The sequence below is a fragment of the Podarcis cretensis genome (genome assembly GCF_951804945.1).
Source record: "Podarcis cretensis genome assembly, chromosome: 1".
NCBI classification, from domain to species: Eukaryota; Metazoa; Chordata; class Lepidosauria; order Squamata; family Lacertidae; genus Podarcis; species Podarcis cretensis.
Genome location: NC_137170.1, coordinates 57,899,651 through 57,920,148, shown reverse-complemented (window position 1 = coordinate 57,920,148; position 20,498 = coordinate 57,899,651). Strand labels below are relative to the sequence as shown.

At 42.1% G+C, this 20,498-nt stretch overlaps 1 protein-coding gene across 6 annotated transcripts in view; it reads left to right on the top strand.

Moving 5' to 3' along the window:
- Positions 1 to 20,498, top strand: part of PRR5L (proline rich 5 like) — a 70,490-nt gene that overhangs the window by 15,756 nt on the left and 34,236 nt on the right. For 3 of the 6 annotated variants that reach the window (XM_079952168.1, XM_079952167.1, XM_079952169.1), the window contains exons 2-4: positions 10,368 to 10,643; positions 12,281 to 12,361; positions 16,453 to 16,501. In XM_079952168.1, coding sequence (XP_079808294.1) covers positions 10,474 to 10,643; positions 12,281 to 12,361; positions 16,453 to 16,501 — 300 coding nt within the window. In that variant the 5' untranslated portion in view covers positions 10,368 to 10,473. Of the gene's footprint in view, positions 1 to 1,991; positions 2,064 to 6,321; positions 6,496 to 9,437; positions 9,458 to 10,367; positions 10,644 to 12,280; positions 12,362 to 16,452; positions 16,502 to 20,498 lie in introns of those variants that run through there. The other 3 variants (XM_079952170.1, XM_079952166.1, XM_079952171.1) reach the window with 3 other exon arrangements.

The following is a 20,498-nucleotide window of genomic DNA, read 5'->3' as shown; positions in this document are numbered from 1 at the left end:
TCTGTTGTTGTTTTAGCATTTATCTTTTAAATGAACAATTTAAAACCACTTTTATTTTGGGGTTTAAAGGCTAAATTCTGTATTCAATAAGTCACTTCGAGACATTTATTAAAAAGTGTTGGGTTAAAAGAATAATAATAAAAAACAAATTACAGCAACATCTGAAGGCTGAAGAACACAGAAACATAGGAAACTGCCTTACACGGAGTCAGGCCCATTTAGCTCAGGATTGCGCATTCTGGCTCGTAGTGGCTGTCCCAAAATTTTGGGCAAGGATTGAACCTGGGACTTGCTGCATGCAAAGCAGATTCTCTGCCACTGAGCTGTGGCTCTTCCCCATTTTGGTTCTATCCTTTAACATTTTGTGAGATGTTTTGTAAAAAGCAATGGATAAATGCTAATGATCAAATGGCAAAACAGCTGAAGGTGTTGCTATTACAAGTGTGGCTTGTGATCAAGAATCCTGAATTTCCTCTAATGAGGATGGGGAAGGAAAGGGAAGGTGGAAGGAAGCTGCTGCCACAGGGCTCTAATCTTGCATCACGACTAACTCACATCATGGTCCATTTGATGCCTGCTACAGTGAGGCATTGGCCAAGAGTTCCTGCCTCCCCCAGGAATTTACTGTGTGTCTCCCTATAGACACCTGCCTCTCACTTTGATGAATATTGTCTTTAGGGAATGTTTAAAATACATGGAGGAGTATGAACCCTAAGCATATTTACTTGGAAGGGGATTCCACAGCAATAAATGGAACTGACTTTCCAGTAAATGTGCTCAGACTGAAATCAGACTATCTGAAGGTGGCAGAATCTTTCCCTCCGGTTTCATTTTGTATCAACTTCCTTTTTGTATCTTGGTTTAGTTTGGGCCGAGCTACTTAAAGGAAAACTTGGTGGATGCCAATGAAATGTGATGGGCACTTTGCATGCTAGTGCCCAATTATGTGTATGGCTGGCAGTGTGTTTTGCTGAGTTTATCATTCCGTTGAGATCAGTGAGAATTAGTTCAGTCTGATGGAGAAGGCTTTAAGATGGATAAGGCAATAGATTTAGCTATTGCCACAGACTGATGTACGCTCACTTGATTCAGTGCTGTTGTTTCGTGTCATGCTGGTCCTCTTCCGTATCAAACCAAGCATTGTTGCGTCATGTTTTAATCATTGCCTTTTGTATAACTGCTGATAACACAGAGGTGTGGCTCCTATTGGTTTTATGAGGCTATTCATTTGCACTTTTGTGCTGCTTTTCTGATCTAAATGAGCAGTCAAGATGACATCCGTATAATTAAATAATGAAACAACAAATAAAACACTGTAGCCCGTATTGCTATTAATAAAACACGCTTGCCCATAGCACAATAAAACAAACATAGACCACATGCAGCAAAACAAACCACTATATTAGCAGTGGTAATAATGAATGAAGCTGTATCAGAAGCCCAAGATCTCAGATAATACTTGCTCCCCAGTATTGGTCTGAAAGAAAGAGTGTCAAGGATTTTCTACACAGTTCCTCCCAAGTAAGTACATGACAGAGCAGCAGTAGTGAGCTCTGCCTATGACTGGCATGTCTTGTTTTAGTAATAGAGCTCACACATCTTTTAACAGGTACCCAAGAGGACATTCAATAGGTGAAGCCATTTGTAGCATGGGAATGCTTCACCTGTTGAATTTTTCCAACTGTTAAGAAATCCTGTTGTTGTTTTCCCAACAATGACACTTTGGTCTGCAACCTTTCCTGGCCCTTGTCGCTTCTAACCTGAGCCTTTTCACATTCTTATTGTTGTTTGTTTGACTGTGTCTCGTCCAGGTCACAGAATGCAGAGCTTATCTTGGCTGGCTGTGCCAGCATTCTTCTTGTCTTGAAGTCCAGCCAGTCTTAACCTTCTTCTCCTCTTGGCTGCCAGCTGGCACTTTGCCTATAGTGACAAGTGAGGGGAGGAGCTGTGGACAGGGGGTGTCCTACTTCTGTCCCGTCTTGCTTGCAGTTCTTGTGTGCCGCCACAGTTCTTGTTCTGATTCCTTGAGAGACAGAAGTTTTGCTCTTTGGTAGCACCTAAAGGTAAGGGACCAGCATTAGCAGGTTTTATCAGAGTGTGTTAGGAACAAAAGGTGTTTTGGTTTATAGGATTTTTGTGTGTGCTTTTAATTTGAATCTCTTTTGAATGGCTCAACCCTTTAGCTAATGTGCAGCATTATCAGCAATGATAAATTACCAAGAACTTTCTTGCACCTGACTTTTCTTTTCTTTTTAAGAATAAAATAAAAATAAAGCAGTACTTTAGGCTGCTGTCATAACCACATTCTCAGAAATAAGTCTCATTTAATTAAATGAGGCTTACTCCCTGGTAAGTGGGGTTAGCAATTCAGCTGTAACCATTGTAAATGGTTGTACATTTTAAGAAAAGTTGTACATTGTACATTTTACGAAAAGAATTCAGTTTTTGCATATGACTTTTGGTACTAAACCAGTCTTTTGAAGTTTATGGAAGAGCACACACTTTTCAAAGAGAACCAGTGCAGCTTTAGAGAAGACAGTGGTAGTGTTTTAATAATATCCCAGTGTTTTTAATTATCATCTCATAATAATCATAATTTTAATATCCAATAACTATTTTGGCTGTCTTAAGTGTGCTTTCTAGAGAGCAAACTCCACTGAAAAAAGGGGATTTACTTAAGGGTGCATATGCTTTAACTCGGGACTGTTAATTCTTGTAGTTTGTACTACTGCTGCTCCACTCAGCTGACTTGGGCTAACAAGTTTTGGAAGAGATTGGAAAAATAAAATGTAAAATTATAAAAGCAAATTCAGAACAAGCAGATCAGGACATCTTGGCAGAAAATTAGAAGAATGATTTCTGTAGACTTGCATGTGCAGTTGCTTCTCCAAATGTATTTTCCAGTCATGTTTTTAATAAGGCTCATGTTTACATACCATGCACCTTATGAGATTCCATCATATTTTCATTAGGAAATACGTTAATGTGTTCAGATAGAAGCAATGTTTAAATTCACTGGCTGATGCATTCTTACTAATCAAATGGCAAATGTTTATTTGAATATCATAGCTGTGGTAATACAACAACACTAGAAAATAGGATTCAATCAGATTGCGTGTGAGAATAGAATAGCATTTCTTTTTCTCCCTACAACCAGATTTTAAACACATCTAAAATGCTTTTCAGCCTTACCAAGACATGTCTGGAATATAAACAAAACAAAGGATGTAACAAGCCAGCTTAAAATTTAAAATAACTTTTAGATTTCCAGTGTCCCTGCTACATATAGATCACCCTTCCTATTTATAGCTTGCATATATGAAGTAGAAAGAGCTGTGTATAGTCCTTCAAAAGTTGCAGTCTGTGGACACATTTGTGGATTGCCTAAAGTTGCTACGTGTTTCTTATTCTACATGCCATTTCAAAATATTGTGCAGCAACAGACTTTGACTTATTTTGGGCTATGGCAACATGCTAGCACATCAAGTGAAACTTAGTGACAGGTCCGGGACAAAACAAAATAAATTTCTTCGTGTAGCAATTTCCTTAGGAGATTTGGTGCCACAGTTTCTGGTGCTGGTTACTAGTTCAGGGCTACTTTTCATCATGAACCTCCTTGCGGCAAGCTGTCTTTTGTGTCCCAGTTTGCTACTCAGATTGACCCATGTAGCACCGTTTGTTTGCATCCCAGTGCAATCTCTAACCAGGAATGTTTTGTAACTCTGGTCTGGATGAGGATAAGCACAGTTAATTCAGAGAAAGTGGAGGTGCTATTAGCTGCTGATTCAGGTGGAAATGGGCAACGTACTTTGGTTTTATGCTGCTTGAAGAGCCAATTGTATAGTTTGAAAACTATTGTCTGTCCAGGTGATGCCTTTGGTTAGGAGTACCCTTTTCCAGCTTAATCCAGTGCACCAGCAACTGCAAGCTTGTCTTGAAAAGTAGATCTGCTTTTAGTGACTTGTGCACTGGTTATATCCAGCCAAAATTCTCTGTGGGTTGTACTTTTAAAGATCGTTTAGCAACAGTTTCAAAATGCAGTCGCCAGAATAATAATAATAATAATAATAATAATAATAATTTATACAATATAGCATTAAATATTAAAAACTTCCCTAAACAGGGCTGCCTTCAGATGTCTTTTAAAAATAAGATAGCTGCTTATTTCCTTGACATCTGATGGGAGGGTCTTCCACAGGACGGGTGCCACTACCAAGAAGGCCCTCTGTCTGGTTCCCTGTAACCTCTCTTCTTGGAGGGAGGGAACTGCTAGAAGGCCCTCGGCGCTGGATCTGTGTCTGGGCTGAACGATGGGGGTATAGACGCTCCTTCAGGTATACAGGACAGAGGCCATTTAGGGCTTTAAAGGTCAGCACCAACACTTTGAATTTTGCTCGGAAATGTACTGGGAGCCAATGTAGGTCTTTCAAGACCGGTGTTATGTGGTCTTGGCAGCTGCCCCCAGTCACCAGTCTAGCTGCCGCATTCTGGATTAGTTGTAGTTTCCGGGTCACCTTCAAAGGTAGCCCCACGTAAAGTACATTGCAGTAGTCCAAGCAGGAGATAACTAGAGCATGCACCTCTCTGGTGAGACATTCCGCGGGCAGGTAGGGTCTCAGCCTGCATACCAGGTGGAGCTGGTAGACAGCTGCCCTGCACACAGAATTAACCTGCGCCTCCATGGACAGCTGTGAGTCCAAAATGACTCCCAGGCTGCGCACCTGGTCCTTCAGGGGCACAGTTATCCCATTCAGGACCAGGGAGTCCCCCACACCCGCCCCCTGTCCCCCAAAAAGTACTTCTCTCTTGTCAGGATTCAACCTCAATCTGTTAGCTGCCATCCATCCCCCAACCGCCTCCAGGGACTCACACAGGACATTCACCGCCTTCACTGGTTCTGATTTAAAAGAGAGATAGAGCTGGGTGTCATCTGCATATTGATGAACACCCAGCCCAAACTCCCTGATGATCTCTCCCAGCAGCTTCATATAGATATAAAAAAGCTTGGGGGAGAGGGCGGAACCCTGAGGCACCCCACAAGTGAGAGACCAGGAGTCTGGACACTCATCCCCCACCACCACATTCTGAACACGACCCAGGAGAAAGGAGCAGAACCACTGTATAACAGTGCCCCCAGCTCCCAGCCCCTCTAGACAGTCCAGAAGGATGATATGGTTGATAGTGTCAAAGGCCGCTAAGAGATCCAGCAGAACTAGGAAACAGCTCTCACCTTTGTCCCTAGCCTGCCGGAGATCATCGACCAGCGTGCCCAAGGCAGTTTCAGTCCCATGGTGAGGCCTGAATCCCAACTGGAAGGGATCCAAATGGTCTGCATCCTCCAGGCGTGCTTGGAGTTGTTCAGCAACCACCCGCTCAATCACCTTGCCCAAGAATGGTAGATTTGAGACTGGGCGATAATTGGCTATATTGGCTGGGTCTAAAGATGTGAGGTGTTCAAATCCTTAGAGAACAGTCAACCAAAATAGGTAGTAGGTCTTCAGTGTCTGAAAATCAGTGAGCATATATGTGCTTTATAAATATACAAGTTCCAAGCATAAATGCTTTTGTATAGAAGCAGTGGCGTAGCGTGGGGGGTGCAGGGGGGGGCCGGCTGCACCGGGCGCAACATCTGGGGTTAGGGCAAATCCGCGGGTTAGGGCGCACAAATCCACGGGTTAGGGGGCACAAATTACTTGCCTTGCCCCGGGTGCTGACAACCCACGCTATGCCACTGTATAGAAGATGCTAATAATGAAATATTAAAGTTGCTTCTTTCTGCTGGATACAATAAAGTCAAAACACACACTCATATGTTTAGGAAATGAACTTGTCTTGAGTTGGGACCTTATCAGTGGAACCCATATCAAGGATTTCACTAATCACAAACCTAGTTAAAGATTTACTTGATTTGAAAGGGCAAGAAGGAGCAGCAGCATAGATTCCATGCTGATTCTTTCTCTGTTGCCTGTTATAAATGGGTGGGAAGGAACAGCATGATATTTTTAAAACCCAGAGAGTTTGATTGATCTTTCTTGGACTGATACTTTTGAAAACCTCCTCCAAAATATCTAAAATATTTCAGGCACTTGCCTTTTTTTGTGGAATGGCAATCCACAAATAGAAATCTAAACACCTTAATTTATACCAGGTTTGTAAACGGGCACTTACCCAGGGCAAGTAAGAATCAGATGCAGGTGGCTAGGAAGCAGAATCTACTTAATGTTAAAAATAACTAAATTAATGAAGTTTCAATACATACCCAGCTGACAAAGTCCAGAAGCCACTAAAGCTAGGTGTGGGGGAAAAATGCTTCTGGAACTGTTCCTTGGCCAGCCATATTTGAACCATTATTTGTAAGGCTGTTATAGATTTACCATTCCTACAGCGTTATTCATCATCTGTGTTTCAGGATGGTTTGTTTGCTTCAGTGTCAGCAGTTTCAGGAAACCTGTGTGTGTTAGAGCTGAACGAGAATTGGATGCTTTGGAAGTTCAGGTATTTTATATCCTTGGGCAGCCATTAGAAGTATAACCCAGAGCCCATCTATGAGAATGCCCAAAGGGCTTCTGCATTCCTGATGGGACTTTTGACCTCTTCCTTGCTCCCTGCTTTTAATAGCATTGCCTGTTCCTACGTTTCAACAAGTTTTTTGAAACTTTTCCTATTTTGGAAAATGGTTTGCCATTTGAGGCTACACTTCAAAACATACTGCATGGGTGAAGCCAGTGACTCTTTAGATGGTGGCTTTATGTTCTTGCAATTGGCTGCCTCTGGGCTTCCAAGCAAACACAAAAGATCAAACACAGTCAGTTTCTTTGCTATGAATGCAGGTGATATTGAATATTAGTTAGCACCGTCTGCCTGCATGCTGAAGCATAGGAACCAAAAAGAGTACAGTAAATTGTTAACGAGAGGAGGGAGAAAGAGGTTCAACATCAAGATTAAAAGTAATTGTTCATGTGATACAGAAAAATGTGTAGCATTTCTTATTTTCTTGCTGCAGCAGCCTCAGGGAAATTCCTAGTCTCTGTGGCAAAATTCGTGAGGCTCTGTGAAATTTGATTTGGTACCTCAACGGATCTTAAAGGTCTTTTTCATCTTATTAGCACCCCTGTGCATTCCTGCCTTCGAGCTAGCTGCATTAAACCTGATAGGATTTTCTTCTAAGTTTATATAGGAATGGGCAATGTTTATGTTCATTTATTTGGACCTTACCAAGGTCGGCAAGAAGTCTTCTATCTTTATAGTAAGCCTCAGTCCCTGCCTATACTGCTTTCTGAATAAACTGTTGTTACTTGTCCTAACATGGCAAAGGGAATAAGAAAGGACAGCTAAAATATGAAAAAGTTATCATCTCTGCTTTTTGCTGGGGAAGAGAGGGGGAAGCATAATTTGACCAGATAATGCTAAAACTTGCCTTTCCCCATAGCTTCTTGTTTGAAATAGTGCAGATAAAATTTTCTCTTTTGCTTTATTCATATATGTAACCTAAACAGAAGACCGCTTTTGGTGGTAGTTGACTGTTTACCACTATCTGGGAGAAATGGCTATAAGGAGCTTGTGTGTGTGTGTGTGTGTGTGTGTGTGTGTGTGTTTGGTAGCTTGTTGCATTTGCTCATGAGTAGGTATTGTTTCACATTGCTCCAATCTCTGAGTGGTGTGAGATTCCAGGTGCTTTGACCAAGGTTCATGTTTGCTTTTGGAATTGAGGCACAGTGGGAGACTGTGGTGTCTTTAAGATATATAGTTTATTTCCACATATACAGTATACAACCTGAGTATACAATGGAGGGGCTCACAGCATCAACAACCCCCCAAAAGTCTTGTTTCCCCCATAGTCTCAGCCTTGGATTCAAACAGACACTATTGCTCTGTGTCCCTGTCTTTTCACAGCTTGCTGTTTTACATCTGGACCATATCACAGCAACTGTCTCCCTCAATTCTAGCTTTGTCTGTTCAGGGAGGGGAGGCTCCCATTTGTCATGTCATCCCAAGCACCGTAATCCCCCTTCACCTCACCAGGAAGCTAGCTTGGCTATATCAGGAATTAGAAAGCTTGGGTAGCTTTTAACACTTGCTGGATCCAGGGATTAGAGGGGTCTGGCATACAGCTTAACATCCCAAACTCATAATAGTATTATAGTTTGTCAGCTCCTTAGGGACAGAGACCTATCAACCTGTTCTTCTTTGGCAATCACTTGTAGCCAAGTAAGATTGTCTTAACAGTGATTCCATAAGTGACTGTGGAGGCCAGTTCTGGATCCACATGTCCTTCCACAGTAGGGACTTAGGTTTCTGGGTGTGGGTTGATCATGGTGAGGGTTTGCCAAACATGCCTTCCTCTTAGCACGTTTTTCCCTTTCGTCCTGAGTTCAAGTGTCTTCAAGGTCCATGACACCTTTGGTAAAAGCTGTTCTCCAATTGTTGGTGTTTATACTACATTTTTAAAGATTTGCCTTGAGAGACACTTTGAACCTCTTTTGTTGACCACCGGCATTACACTTTCCATTTTTAAGTTTGGAATAGAGTAGTTGCTTTGGAAGACGATAATCAGGCATTTGAACAACCAGACCAGTCCGATGAAGTTGATGTTGAAGAATCATTGCTTCGACACCGGTGATCTTTGCTTCTTCCAGTACCCTGGCATTTGTTTGCCTGTCTTCTCATGTGATATGTAATTTTTTTCAGAGACACCCTTGATGGAATCTTTTGAGGAGCTGGCTGTCAGCTAGCTTCTATCTGGTGCAAGCTTCAATCCAGTGGCATTTTTACACATGCACCCACAAATGGTACAAGGGTGTGCATCTTTGGTAACACTGGCTGGAGTGAAGAAGGCAGCATTATGTTCCTAAAATTAGGAACATAGGAAATTGCTGTATACTGAGTCAGAGCAGTGGTCCTTCTCTGACTGGCAGCATCTCCAGGGTTTCAGAGGGCATTCCAAGTCCTGCCTAGAGATGTCACTGGGAATTAAACCTGGGACCTTCTGCATGCAAACAGAGTTGGATGACCCCGCAAGAGTCATCTACTCCATCCCCATGCAGTGCAGGAATCTTTTACCCAACAGGGGTCTCGAACCCATGACCTTGAGATTAAGAGTCTTGTTGTAAATGTAACTTAAATGTGAAATGATGACCCATCTTCTTTCACATGTTCAGCCTAGAGAAGCTGATCAGAAGCAGACAATTTTTAGCATGCTTGGGTTGGAGCCAAAGGTTGCTTGTGCACGAGAGAGGCTGTTCTTGCAGCCAATCTCTTCCAATTCTTTCTTGACTTCTTTACTCCCCCAAAGGTTCTTTGGGGGATCGTGTGACCCTCACAACAGCTTTGGTTGCACTGCAGGGACTGCAGCGTCAGGAGGAGAGATCTCTCTCCAAACTGGGCAGACATCTCTTGTGAAACTGAAATATACTGGGAGTTGAGAGTGGATTGCATGCTCTTTATTCAGCTCATAGTGGTGAGGAGGAATGAAAGTCCCCTCAAAGTATCTGCTTTATATACATTATTTACACAATGGGCTGCACGTGATTGGCTAATTCCTGACTTCTCCTGTAAGCCAATCAGGTTGTGGATTCACTTCTATCTGGAGCTGGATTGGGTGGCTCCTGCCGACCAATCATACTGCTGCATTGTTCTAGGGCCAATCAGACTGCTGCATTCTGAATCCTATTGTTCTAGGACCAATCAGACTGCTGCATTCTGGATCCTATTCAACTCAGTACATAACAGAAAGCAATGTACGAGGAATCATTTTTTCTGTTTTTAAAGAAGAAAACTGCCTTATGCTGAATCAGACCATTGTCCATCTCATTTAGTTTTGTCTACATGGACTGGCAGCTGTTCTCCAGGGTTTCAAACAGGCGTCTCTCCTAGCCCTGTGTAGAGATGCCTGGGACTGAACCTGGGACCTTCTGAATGCAAAGTAGATGCTCTGCAGCTCAGCTACAGCCTTTCTCCAAAGATTATATAGTTCTGTGTCTGGAATTTCCCATCCTCCATCCCTTTTCTATTTGCTTTCTTTATATAATATTTTTTTGATGGTACATTACAAACTTTAGTTTCTGAGGGGGTTTCTGTTTTTCAGAGGACTCTGAATCCTTCAGTATTAGTGTCTAAAACCAAAACCTCTCAATAAAACTGAAATTTCTCTGTGGAAGGGGCTTTTATTATTTCTTTTAGCATGACCCTTCATGAACTGTGCAGCTAGCACAGCAGTGCTGATAAAGATTCTCTGGGTTTTTTTCCTGTTGTGCTACCAAGAGATGCTTTGGGAGCGAGTATCATTCTGTAACATTCGATGAGATATGATATGCATTTTTGTTGAATATTCCTCTGTTTCCACCCATTCCTTTTTTTTCTTGCTACAGGTTGAAATTTGCTTTTGAAAGGTGGGGGGAAAGGCATTATCTCTGGCATTTTCTATTGCCCCCCTCCCCCACAAGCCACTTCCTGGATCTTTTCCCACCTGAACTTATGACCAAGGATTCCACCATAGCCCCAGCTCTTGCTTTCCATTTCCAGAAGATGGGCTCATTCCGGAGGCCCCGGCCACGTTTCATGAGCTCCCCAGTACTGACCGATTTGCCACGGTTCCTGGCAGCTCGGCAATCTCTGCAGCTTAGCTCCAACTCTGCCTGGAACAGGTGAGCAGCACTCTTTGCACTAAGAAAAGCTGCCTTTGCATAACTTAATTGAATTTAATTGAGTAAATGTGTGTACAGTATGTGGGAGAGGCTCCATTATATTCCATCATGCATCTGCAACTTGCCTACACAGGCATTCCCCCCCCCCCCGAATGTAGCAAGTGCATTAAAACTAGATGAATGAATTTGTGTAATGCCTCTATTTTTGTGTGTTTGATGGCATCTAGTTCTGTTTCCCCAATCAACCTTTTAAGCAATGGTTAGCAGTAGAAGCTTCACCGGTAGGTATGGTACATATTTTCAGAGTGTATAATTTTATATTTGTTTTTTACAGAAATTGTAAAAAGCATTCAGAACCATATGTAGCTATCCTGCCTCTTGGTGCATGTGTAATCAAAACCATGGCTTTGCAGGGCGAGTGCAAACCATAGCTTGCTGATTTAAATGTTAAGACGGTGGTATGTTTTAAACTGGAAGTTAGGAAAAGAATCTGAGCGCTAGCTTGGCAGGAATGCAAGAGCCCTAGGCTCAGTTGTATAATGTCAGACAAGGTTTGATGTTGCAGCTTCTGACTTTAGATCAGGAGCCAAAAGCCCATCCCTAATCTGATGCTTGCTGTTTTCTGTAGAATACACCAACAGCAGTGACTGACTCCAGTCACATTTTACTCTCAAAACTGTGCTGTGGAATTTCTTTGCTAACAGCATTGTTCTGCATGATAGAGGGGTAACTTTGTATAAGCAGATGCCCACACAGCTAAATTGAGTCTATTTCCAAATTCAGTGAAGACTCTTGTTCCCTTGACTATGGTGGTCTGTTTTCCCCTACCTTTCCTGGGTAATACCCTTGATGGAATAGGGGTCTTTGGTTCCTTGCTGTGATGGACCATGTAGTAACACAGGTAGGAAATCTGCAGTCTGGATCATACGCAGTACTTGATCCCTTTCCCCCCTTGTTATAGCTATACAAGCCTGTGAAACACAGTCAATTTTCTTAAATGTCTAGCCATCCATTATATTTCTACTCCCATATTTCCAGGAGTAAATTGGAATACAAGATGGCAAATTTTTTTAGTGTGTTTTTTGTTGCTGAACAAGATGTTGCAGCGGTCATGAAAAATGGCACTGAAAATGACCTGTGCCACTGGCTACTTGCCATGCTGGCTATGCTTATCTCTACTGTCAGAGGCAGGGAAACACAAGTGGAAAGAGTGTTTTTGCACTCTGGTCCTGCTTGTGGGCTCCCAAAAGGCATCTTTCTGGCCACCATGAGAACAGGATGTTGGACTAAAAGGTTCTTTGGCCAGCAGAGCTCTTGTTAGGTGGCAGTAGTTTAATAGCAGTAGCTTAGTGTGGGTCTAATAACTTCTGCTTGTTGGTGAGTGAGTGGGTATTAGTCCCTTGGTGTGTATAAACTGTGTTTTCTGCTCTGTTACTTATTGGCAGCCATTGGCAAACAACTCTGATGATTCCAGGGAGAGGGGGGGGGGGAGCAGAAGCAATTTAAGGACAATTAATCTACTTCTCTGCTTACTGATATATTTACATGGCTCCTGACTGCCGTTTCATTGCTCCGTGTAAATCATACTGATGCAAGTTATTTATGGCTGCCCTAACTGTCTTGCTTCTATTTGGCAGTGTTCAAACAGCAGTGATCAATGTGTTCAAAGGGGGAGGCTTGCAAAACAATGAACTCTACATCCTCAATGAAAATGTAAGGTATGTTGCTCTGACTCTGTTGTATAGAATTGCCTGCCTGATGCAGAACTGGTGGCGCAACTGAGACCTGTGTGTATATGACCATGGCAGTTGGTTGGTTTACGAGATTCACAGCCTGCCTTTTTTATTTTTATTGGCAGTGATGCAGTAACTGTTGCTTGAAGCTTTTCTTATATATCAACACAAAAATGCACCAAGCAGTAGCTGGTGGAGTGGTGGTGCTCTCTCCTGACAGCTGAGTTACTGTTTACCAGGAACGAGAGGGGCGAGGCACTGGGGAGGTTGACATGGTGCAAACATAGTGTTGGGAGCACAGGATTGGCTGTCTCCCTCTCCTTACTGATGACCACCAGTAACTCAGCTGTTGGGGGTTAGGTGAGCACTGCCCACCCCAACACGCCATCTTCTACTGGCACTAAGCATAAGGCTCATCATGTACAAAATGATTCTACATGGGGAAAGTGAGTGCTGGATCAGACCCATATGTCGATAGATGACATCAGGCTCTTAATAGGCTGCTTTGATTTCCACTGTACCCCAATCACACATTCACCAAATTATTGAACTCTCTGTGGAGCTAGGAAGCTGATAGTATTGCAGATGTTCTAGTTTACTAATAGCAACTACTCTGTACATGGTCAGAGATGCTGTTATGCATAGTTATATTTGCAAGATCCAGAGCAGAGATCCCCCAAAAATTAGGGAATTTCCACATACCTATTATTTTTAAAGGTATGGTTGTTATTGAGTTCTTTTCTCCTCCTCTTGCTGCTTCAGGAATGAGTGAATGTGTGTTCTTTGTGGTTTGATTAAATAAGCTTGAACCTCGGGTTGCTGCCCATTCTTCAGTCACAGTGATTTGTGGAGGTATATTTCGAAAGGTGAAATCAGATTTCTGCTTTGATGGTTGGCTTCTAGTGGCACTGGATGCTTGCTGTTCTAACTTAGGTGTAATTAATGGTTTGGCGCTGAATTGTGTGTGTGTATGTTATAGGCATGGCACCTGGGCAACAGCTGGATGGGGGCTCTGACTTCCAACATCTTGACATATATTTCAATGTTCATTAATTTCTGAGTATCTCAGTCCACTGGTGAAAGCTGGGATACTCACAGTGTGAAAGACAGACTACTTACTTGCGTGCTAAGTTCATTTAAACAAAAGCCCTCATCAGACAATTATGCTAAAAGATTAATTTCCTAGAGTAAGACACTACAAAGTGAGCACTGGGTAGAGTTCGTTTCATTTCCCAGACTTGGGTTTTTCTCTTTGCAGTGCCAGCGATCATGGCTTTTAAAATACTACTCTTAACCTTGAGTAACCATAAAGAATGACCTCCTTGTCTTTTCTTGTCCTTCAATGTCCTCTCCCCACCCGCCTCTATGAACTTAGTTTGAACGTCGTCAACACAGAGGAAGCCAAGCTGTTTTGACAAAAGGTTATTAGTGTTTTGAGTGCCACTGTTTTGGGGATGAAACTGCTGAGGTTACGCAAAGTTATGTATTAAGTTAGGAACAGTTTTAACATTCTCCATGGCAGTATAAAAGCCTTTTTGTACTCGTTTTCTTTTTTTCAGTATTCTACTTGAAAACAAATCTATAAGGCATGAAATTCCTCCCACAAGGTTTGATTTAAAAATGAAGGCTCCTTAAAATTCTGTTCACTGATTTTTATATCATCGGAGTAAGACGATTGCTTCTGCATGCTTTGACAAATTACTTTATAAGTCGCCTCTGGAATCTGATTCCTCCCTCCCCTGCCTCCCATCAAACTGTTTTCTTAATGCATTCTCCAAATTTAACCTTAGAAAGATAGGTTGTCCTTTAAATTGTGGAAAAAAGTAGTACAATTGATCTTGCTTTATGGATTGACAGTATTACTATTATCCTCATCTTCATCATTTATTAGAATTATATAGCCACCCCTCAATAAATGTTCTCTGGGTGGCTTACAAAAAATAAAATCACAGTAATATATAGAAATGACAATAACCGTAAGGCAAGAAATGGCATTAAATAATTTATAGCCAGGATTTAAAATGCACTTGAAAAACCTTGGTGAATAAAGATATATTTGCCTGGCACTGAAAAGGCCATCAGGATGATGCTGAGACACCCTTTCTGGGTAGGCTATTCAATAGCAGAGACACTATTTTGAAAAGGCTCCCCAATGTCATGGACTGGTTGGACGCAGAGGAATAACAAAGTAAATTGGTAGATACTGCAATTTCCCTTGGACAATGTGTGGTTGCTTTCTGCTTTCCCTCTTCTCATAACTTTCTGTGACCTTTTTATTTATTTGTGGTCTGCAAACTGTAAATTATATTCATATTTTGGAAGTTAGGAATGGTGGTCATGCATTTTATTGAGCAGATTGGCTTGTAGCAAGAACACAAATAGTAAGTGTATTGGAGTGGAGGGGTTGGAGAGAAGGCTGGAAGATGTCAGTCAGTAACATGATGGAGAGAATGGCCTTTTTTCATCTTCATCTCACATGCCCAGATAAGAACTCTGTTGGCAAACTAGTTTGCCCACTGATTAGGATGCTTTAAAAAAAAGCAGGGACCAGTGATCAGTGAGAAAATTTGCTAAGCACTATTGTAAGAGAATTTAGCACCAAAACACATCCCTTGCATCTCTTTTGTGGATCAACTACATCAAAAGAAAACACTGTGAACCATAAAGAGAAAAGTGATTTAGGACAGCAGGCCTTCCCTCCCTCTCTCTGTGTGTGGGTGTGCACACATGCATGTGTACACATGTGATGTCACAGTAGTTGACACAGAAATGGGTTCATTAACTGGGAAGTCTTAGATAAGGGTTATCTTTGTTGCATATCTATTTACAGGTTAAGTTTAGTTCAGGTGGTGTATGAATTTGGCATAGTTTGTGATCCTGTAGTGGTTTAGCACTCCTTATCACCATCCTGAGCTTCATTTGGTACTAAGCAAAAGTGAGGATTGAGATGTACCTAATTCTGTTCAGGGTATTCCTAAAAGCTGTTTAGGTGGGGTTACTGTATTTCAAGTGGTAAAAATCCAGACATAAAAATCTGTTGAGCTTTGTTAGGGCAATTGCCCAATAGCTCCTCTGCTGCTGCTGGGTCAGAGCCCAGGGCACCTGTGCCAGAACCAGAGCCACAAGCACACTTAAAAAAAACAAAAAACAACCCCAAAATCCAGGACATTAGCTTTAAAATGTAAAAATTTCCCCCTGGTGGGCATGTAAGAGCCCCCAAAGAGTATATGCCGAGGAATTCCTAGACGTATGGCAACCCTAGTATCACAGGGCCCTAAACAGAATGGCAGTCCATTTATGCTGGACCACTCCCAGAAGCTTCTCTGCCAAGCTCCTTGCTTTACAAGATGCAGACAAGAAGTTTGAAATTGCCCTCTCGGGTCTAGCACTAAGAGACATTAAAAAGCAAGGCAGCTATAGCCATCTGTGTTACACTGCTCAGCATATGGGAAAAAATGTTGGGTCACATGCTGCCACCCTGTGCAGTCAAACCAAACACAATGCATTGGAACATGGGATTGGCCTCGGTCTGAAAAGAAACCCTGTCTCCCATGGCAATTGCCCATGCTACCTTGGAAAGCAGCTTGGCAGAGAAGAAGGCCGCCTGATCAAATTCTCTGCCTAAATTCAGCCTAGTCGCAAATAGATCTGTTTTCCTAATCACCATATTCTCCAATGAAATGAACTTTGCAGCGGCTGATACAAGTTGAATCCACAACATCTGGAGGGCCACAGGTTCACCAGCCCTGGTGTAAAGCAAATGGTTCCATGCAACTTTCAAAAGTCAGTCGAGCCAAGTTAGGATGATTGCTTTAGCTTTGAGGACAATGTGTTCCTGTAAGAACTGTTCTGGGTTTAGGCAACAAACCCCCAAACCCAGTGCTGTTTCTCTGGTCAGTGGCCATATCAGAAGCATCATGGGAAACAGGAAAGAATTTAAAACAAAAAGAATGCTTCAAAACGGTTTTCAGTCTTATTGGTACACCTGTGTTTTATAGAGTTGATTTTTATTGAATGGGCTCTGGGAAATCTGCCTGTAAAACATTTTTTATGACATGTGATCCATTCTTTTTCAGGCGATTGTTGAAGAGTGAACTTGGATCCTTCATCACAGACTATTTCCAGGTAACATCTGTTCCTTAAGTGGACAGTTAAAGCTTTCCAAAGTAGTTTTTGTCTTATCTTTTGGCTTGTTCTTATGATGCTTGCTTTGGCTTTTCCTGTCCTATAAAGAAAACGGGATGGATTCATTTTCATGAGTAGGTTTTGCATACTGTTGTGTCTTCCAAGCAAAATCTTGGATCTTGGACAAAGGGTTGAATAGTTTGTATGAACAACATTGCTTACATGGTAATAATCACTGAAATAAGGGTGGACAACTCTATTTCAGTTTGCCAGCAGATACACAATGGCAGAGTCACAGTTTTTATTTAATTAGCTAACAAGGAGGCCTTACGAGGGGCTGGTTGTAGTATTTTAATATCCGCAAGCAATTTCCCCCCCCCCTTTTCTTTATGTATTTCAGGGCGAAGTCCTGGCACTTAAAATCAGTGTCTGGAGTAAAACTTTGTTTAAATTGACTGATGACCCATCCCAGTTGCTGCTAATCCACACTGGGTGTAGTACACTTAGAAAGACCAGTTGCATCAAAGCAACAATGGTAGCTCACAGGAAATGCCCCATTCCCCAAAAGAAATTACTTTGGGGTGCTCCTAATTTCCCATTCCTGGTGCTTCTTGTCAAGTGGCTCTAGGTGCTGCTCTAAAATTAGAGGTGCTCGTTGTGGGTCTGTGCTATGATGACAACACTTACCCCTATGCAAGAGCTATGCAGTGGTGAGATGAGATGCTATTCAAGTAGAAATTGGTAGCATTTATGTGTGGGATGGAAATGAGATAGTATTCCGTTGTGTGAGCACACATTCTGTGTCTTGCTTTGAAATGGTGAATGGAAATGTTAACAAGGCTTTCCAGAAATTCTGAAACTTGCCAGGCAGCAATCATTCACATGCTGGAGGGGAAATGATGCATTAGTCAAAGTGAGATACTATAGCAGGTGGATCACCTTTAAGCACAAGTTGGGGGCTTTCACCTGCAGTTCACATTGGTTCAGTCCAGGGATTCAGGGATGAACAGCTCCTAACCATAAGCTTTTGGCCCTTCTTGTGTGTAGGAGAGGAGGAGATTAGAAGCTTCTGCTTCTGGTTACCAGCAAATCATAGTTAGCCGTTAATGTCTCGATGCAACAAATTTCCCAAACTATGGTTTGATCCTGGTGGGTCATCCTGGTTTGTGGATAAGGAAAGAAGCGAGTGCATAGACCTTAATCTCCCTGGTGCCCATTCCTGATTCTCCAAACCATAGGTTTATCATGTGAGTAACAAACCTTACGATACAGTCTTAAACACACTAGGGAATAAGCCGCACTGAACACAGTAAGCATGCAAAGAATTTCACTGAGTTCTGTTGCCCTTTATGCAAGTGTAAAGTAATTGAATCCAAAGAGATGCTTGTTGCTCCTGGTTTCACAGTCACACACTGTGCTGCACATTATTACAATTTTTGAAGGAAATGAGGTTTCACCAATGCCATCTTCAGTAAAAATGTGATGCATGGGAGCAATATATGCATTTTTTAAACAGCCGTGTACATGCATCAGGAAGATCTGGGCCAAGTGGATTTCTCAGAAACCCAATATGGATGTCTAAAGATGCTTGAGTACGCCTATTTTATGTTGAAATGTTTGCTGCATAGTGGTAGCACACATGCTTCCTGCAGCCATCATAATGTCACCAGTAGCTCCGTTGAGACAAGGCTTCTCATAGCAACATGATTTCATTGTGCCATATTTCTCTCCCGGTCAAAAAGAGAGGAAAGAAAAGCTATAAAAAAATCCGAACTTGCCAAAACGGCCTGTATGTGTGCCAGCACTATAAAAATAACTGGATGTGATCGTTTCCTGTAGATATTTTATTGCATGCCATTTTGTAGTACAAATTTGCAATGGCAATCCTCAAGGCAAGCGAGCTTCATCATGGTAGATTAATCAATGAAAGCTTTAGTGGATTAATTGAAAAGGATTTGAATTAAAAGCACTTCTGTTGACTGTTTGGTTCTGGCATGCTTCTGTATTAGAAATGAAAATGGGAATTGAGGGAAGATACGCAAGTTTTTCTTCCAATGGCGACTAGTAGCTTTTGTTAGGTGAATAGTGATCTCAATGCTTCCCTCAGCATCTCAGAAAAACACCTAAAAGCATGGGTTTTCTCTTGGCTCTTTTGAAAAGCCCCCCCCCCCCGTCAGTTCAGAATTGGAGATGGGGCATTGATCCAATGTAAAATTATAATAATAATCTCTAACTGTATGGGATTTCAACCCATTTAGCTCTCGTAATAACCAAAGTTTAAAGTTGGGAACTATTTTCAACACAAGGGCCTCATTTATATTTTTAGCAGCATTTGGGGGCTGCGCGACCATGGCAGGTAGGACCAGAGTCAAGAAAGGATGCAGTAATAGACGTGAGCCTTACCTTTGTACTGTAGGCTACATTCTAGCCATGTAAACGTCAGTAGGTTTTCATGGGGCCACTCCTCTCCACTGTCCATCTATGGAGAGCCAGATGGACTGAAACATCCCTCTAGGCACACAAAAGGCATCACAGTTCAAGGTCTAGTTTCAGTCAGGCAAAAGCACCTGAGGCAGAGCAGGGTCAGTGGATGGGGTTGGTTAGGGCCATATAGGTCTGAAGGGCCACATCAGGCACCTGGACCCTGACATTCCCTTTCCTGCCATAGTTTATCTCTTAACCCCAGACAATATCTGGTTTGTGGTTATAAGTATAAACCAACACAAACCCTGGGGTTGTGCAGTCGTTACTCTCTTCCTTCCATATTCCTGGGGATCAGAATGCAAGCTTTCTGTTTTGTTAGTGTCAAACCGTAGTTGGCTCACAAGTCAGGATACTATAGTTGAAGAATCGTGGCTTGTGCTCATAACAGCAAGCCATGGACTGCTATTGTGTCTGAACTGAGTTGGTCTGAAAGTCTATAGGACGCAATGTTTGATGACAGGAGAAAGCACTTGAGGGATGAGCTATGGAGAGCCAGACGGATTGAAACACTATTCCTATCTGCATTGTGTGAGTACTCTTATCATCCCTGCTCTGATCTTAGAAGGAGGGAGTACTTAATAAAAATTGTCTATGCTTCTAGATGTATTCTTCTAGTGATGGATCAGTGTCCAGGAGAATAGATTATTGCATGCTGTAGAAGGCTGCATATATGCACTGAACTCTTATTCAGACCAGACTTCCAGAGGTAGTGGAGAAGCTGGAGAATGAATTTCTGCTCGAATATTACATGTATATACCTCAACAAACTGCCACTGATTTGGGGGAATCAAGTCAGGGGGAAGCTGAAATAGGACTACCATCATCCCTGGCTATTGACCATGCCTGCTAGGGCTGATGGGAGGGTTCCTCACACCTGACCAAGACTGACACAAAGCATAAACACTGTTCTATAGGAACACTTGATCTGCAACAGATGTAACTTTTAAAAATAACAACAGAAAGAGCTATTGTACTATGGGAAGTGTGTGTGTGTGTGTGTGTGTGTGTGTGTGTGTGTGTGTGTTTTAAATGTCTCAGCATTTAGGAATGAGGATTGAGGAACATCTACAGCAGAAGAGGGTAGAAAAAATGTATAATCTCTGGTACTTTTGAAAGTTTGGTTAATTGCTCAAGAATAAAATTCCTTTGTAGAAAAGCTCCAGGAAGATACTCTTGAATTCTTTTGCAATGTCGTTTCTTGAGAATTAACTGAAAGGAGACCAATCAACAAATCTAAAAGTTGACATTGGCAAAAGTGAGTGAAGCAATGAATGTGAATTTTACCTTTTGTACAGCACACTGGTTTTTCTATACGCTCCTTTCTAACCTCCATCCACTCACATAAAAGCCATTATCAAAGTTAAAGGCAGTGCTTACCCCCCCCAGGGGTGCTCAAGGGTACGCAGTAGCAGTACCTTTTGTTTTCTAGAATGAAATAACTGGTTAAAAATGTGGCGCTTACTTTAAGAGCTTCATGGTGAGTACCAGCCCCATTTTTCTAGAAGAAAGGGCA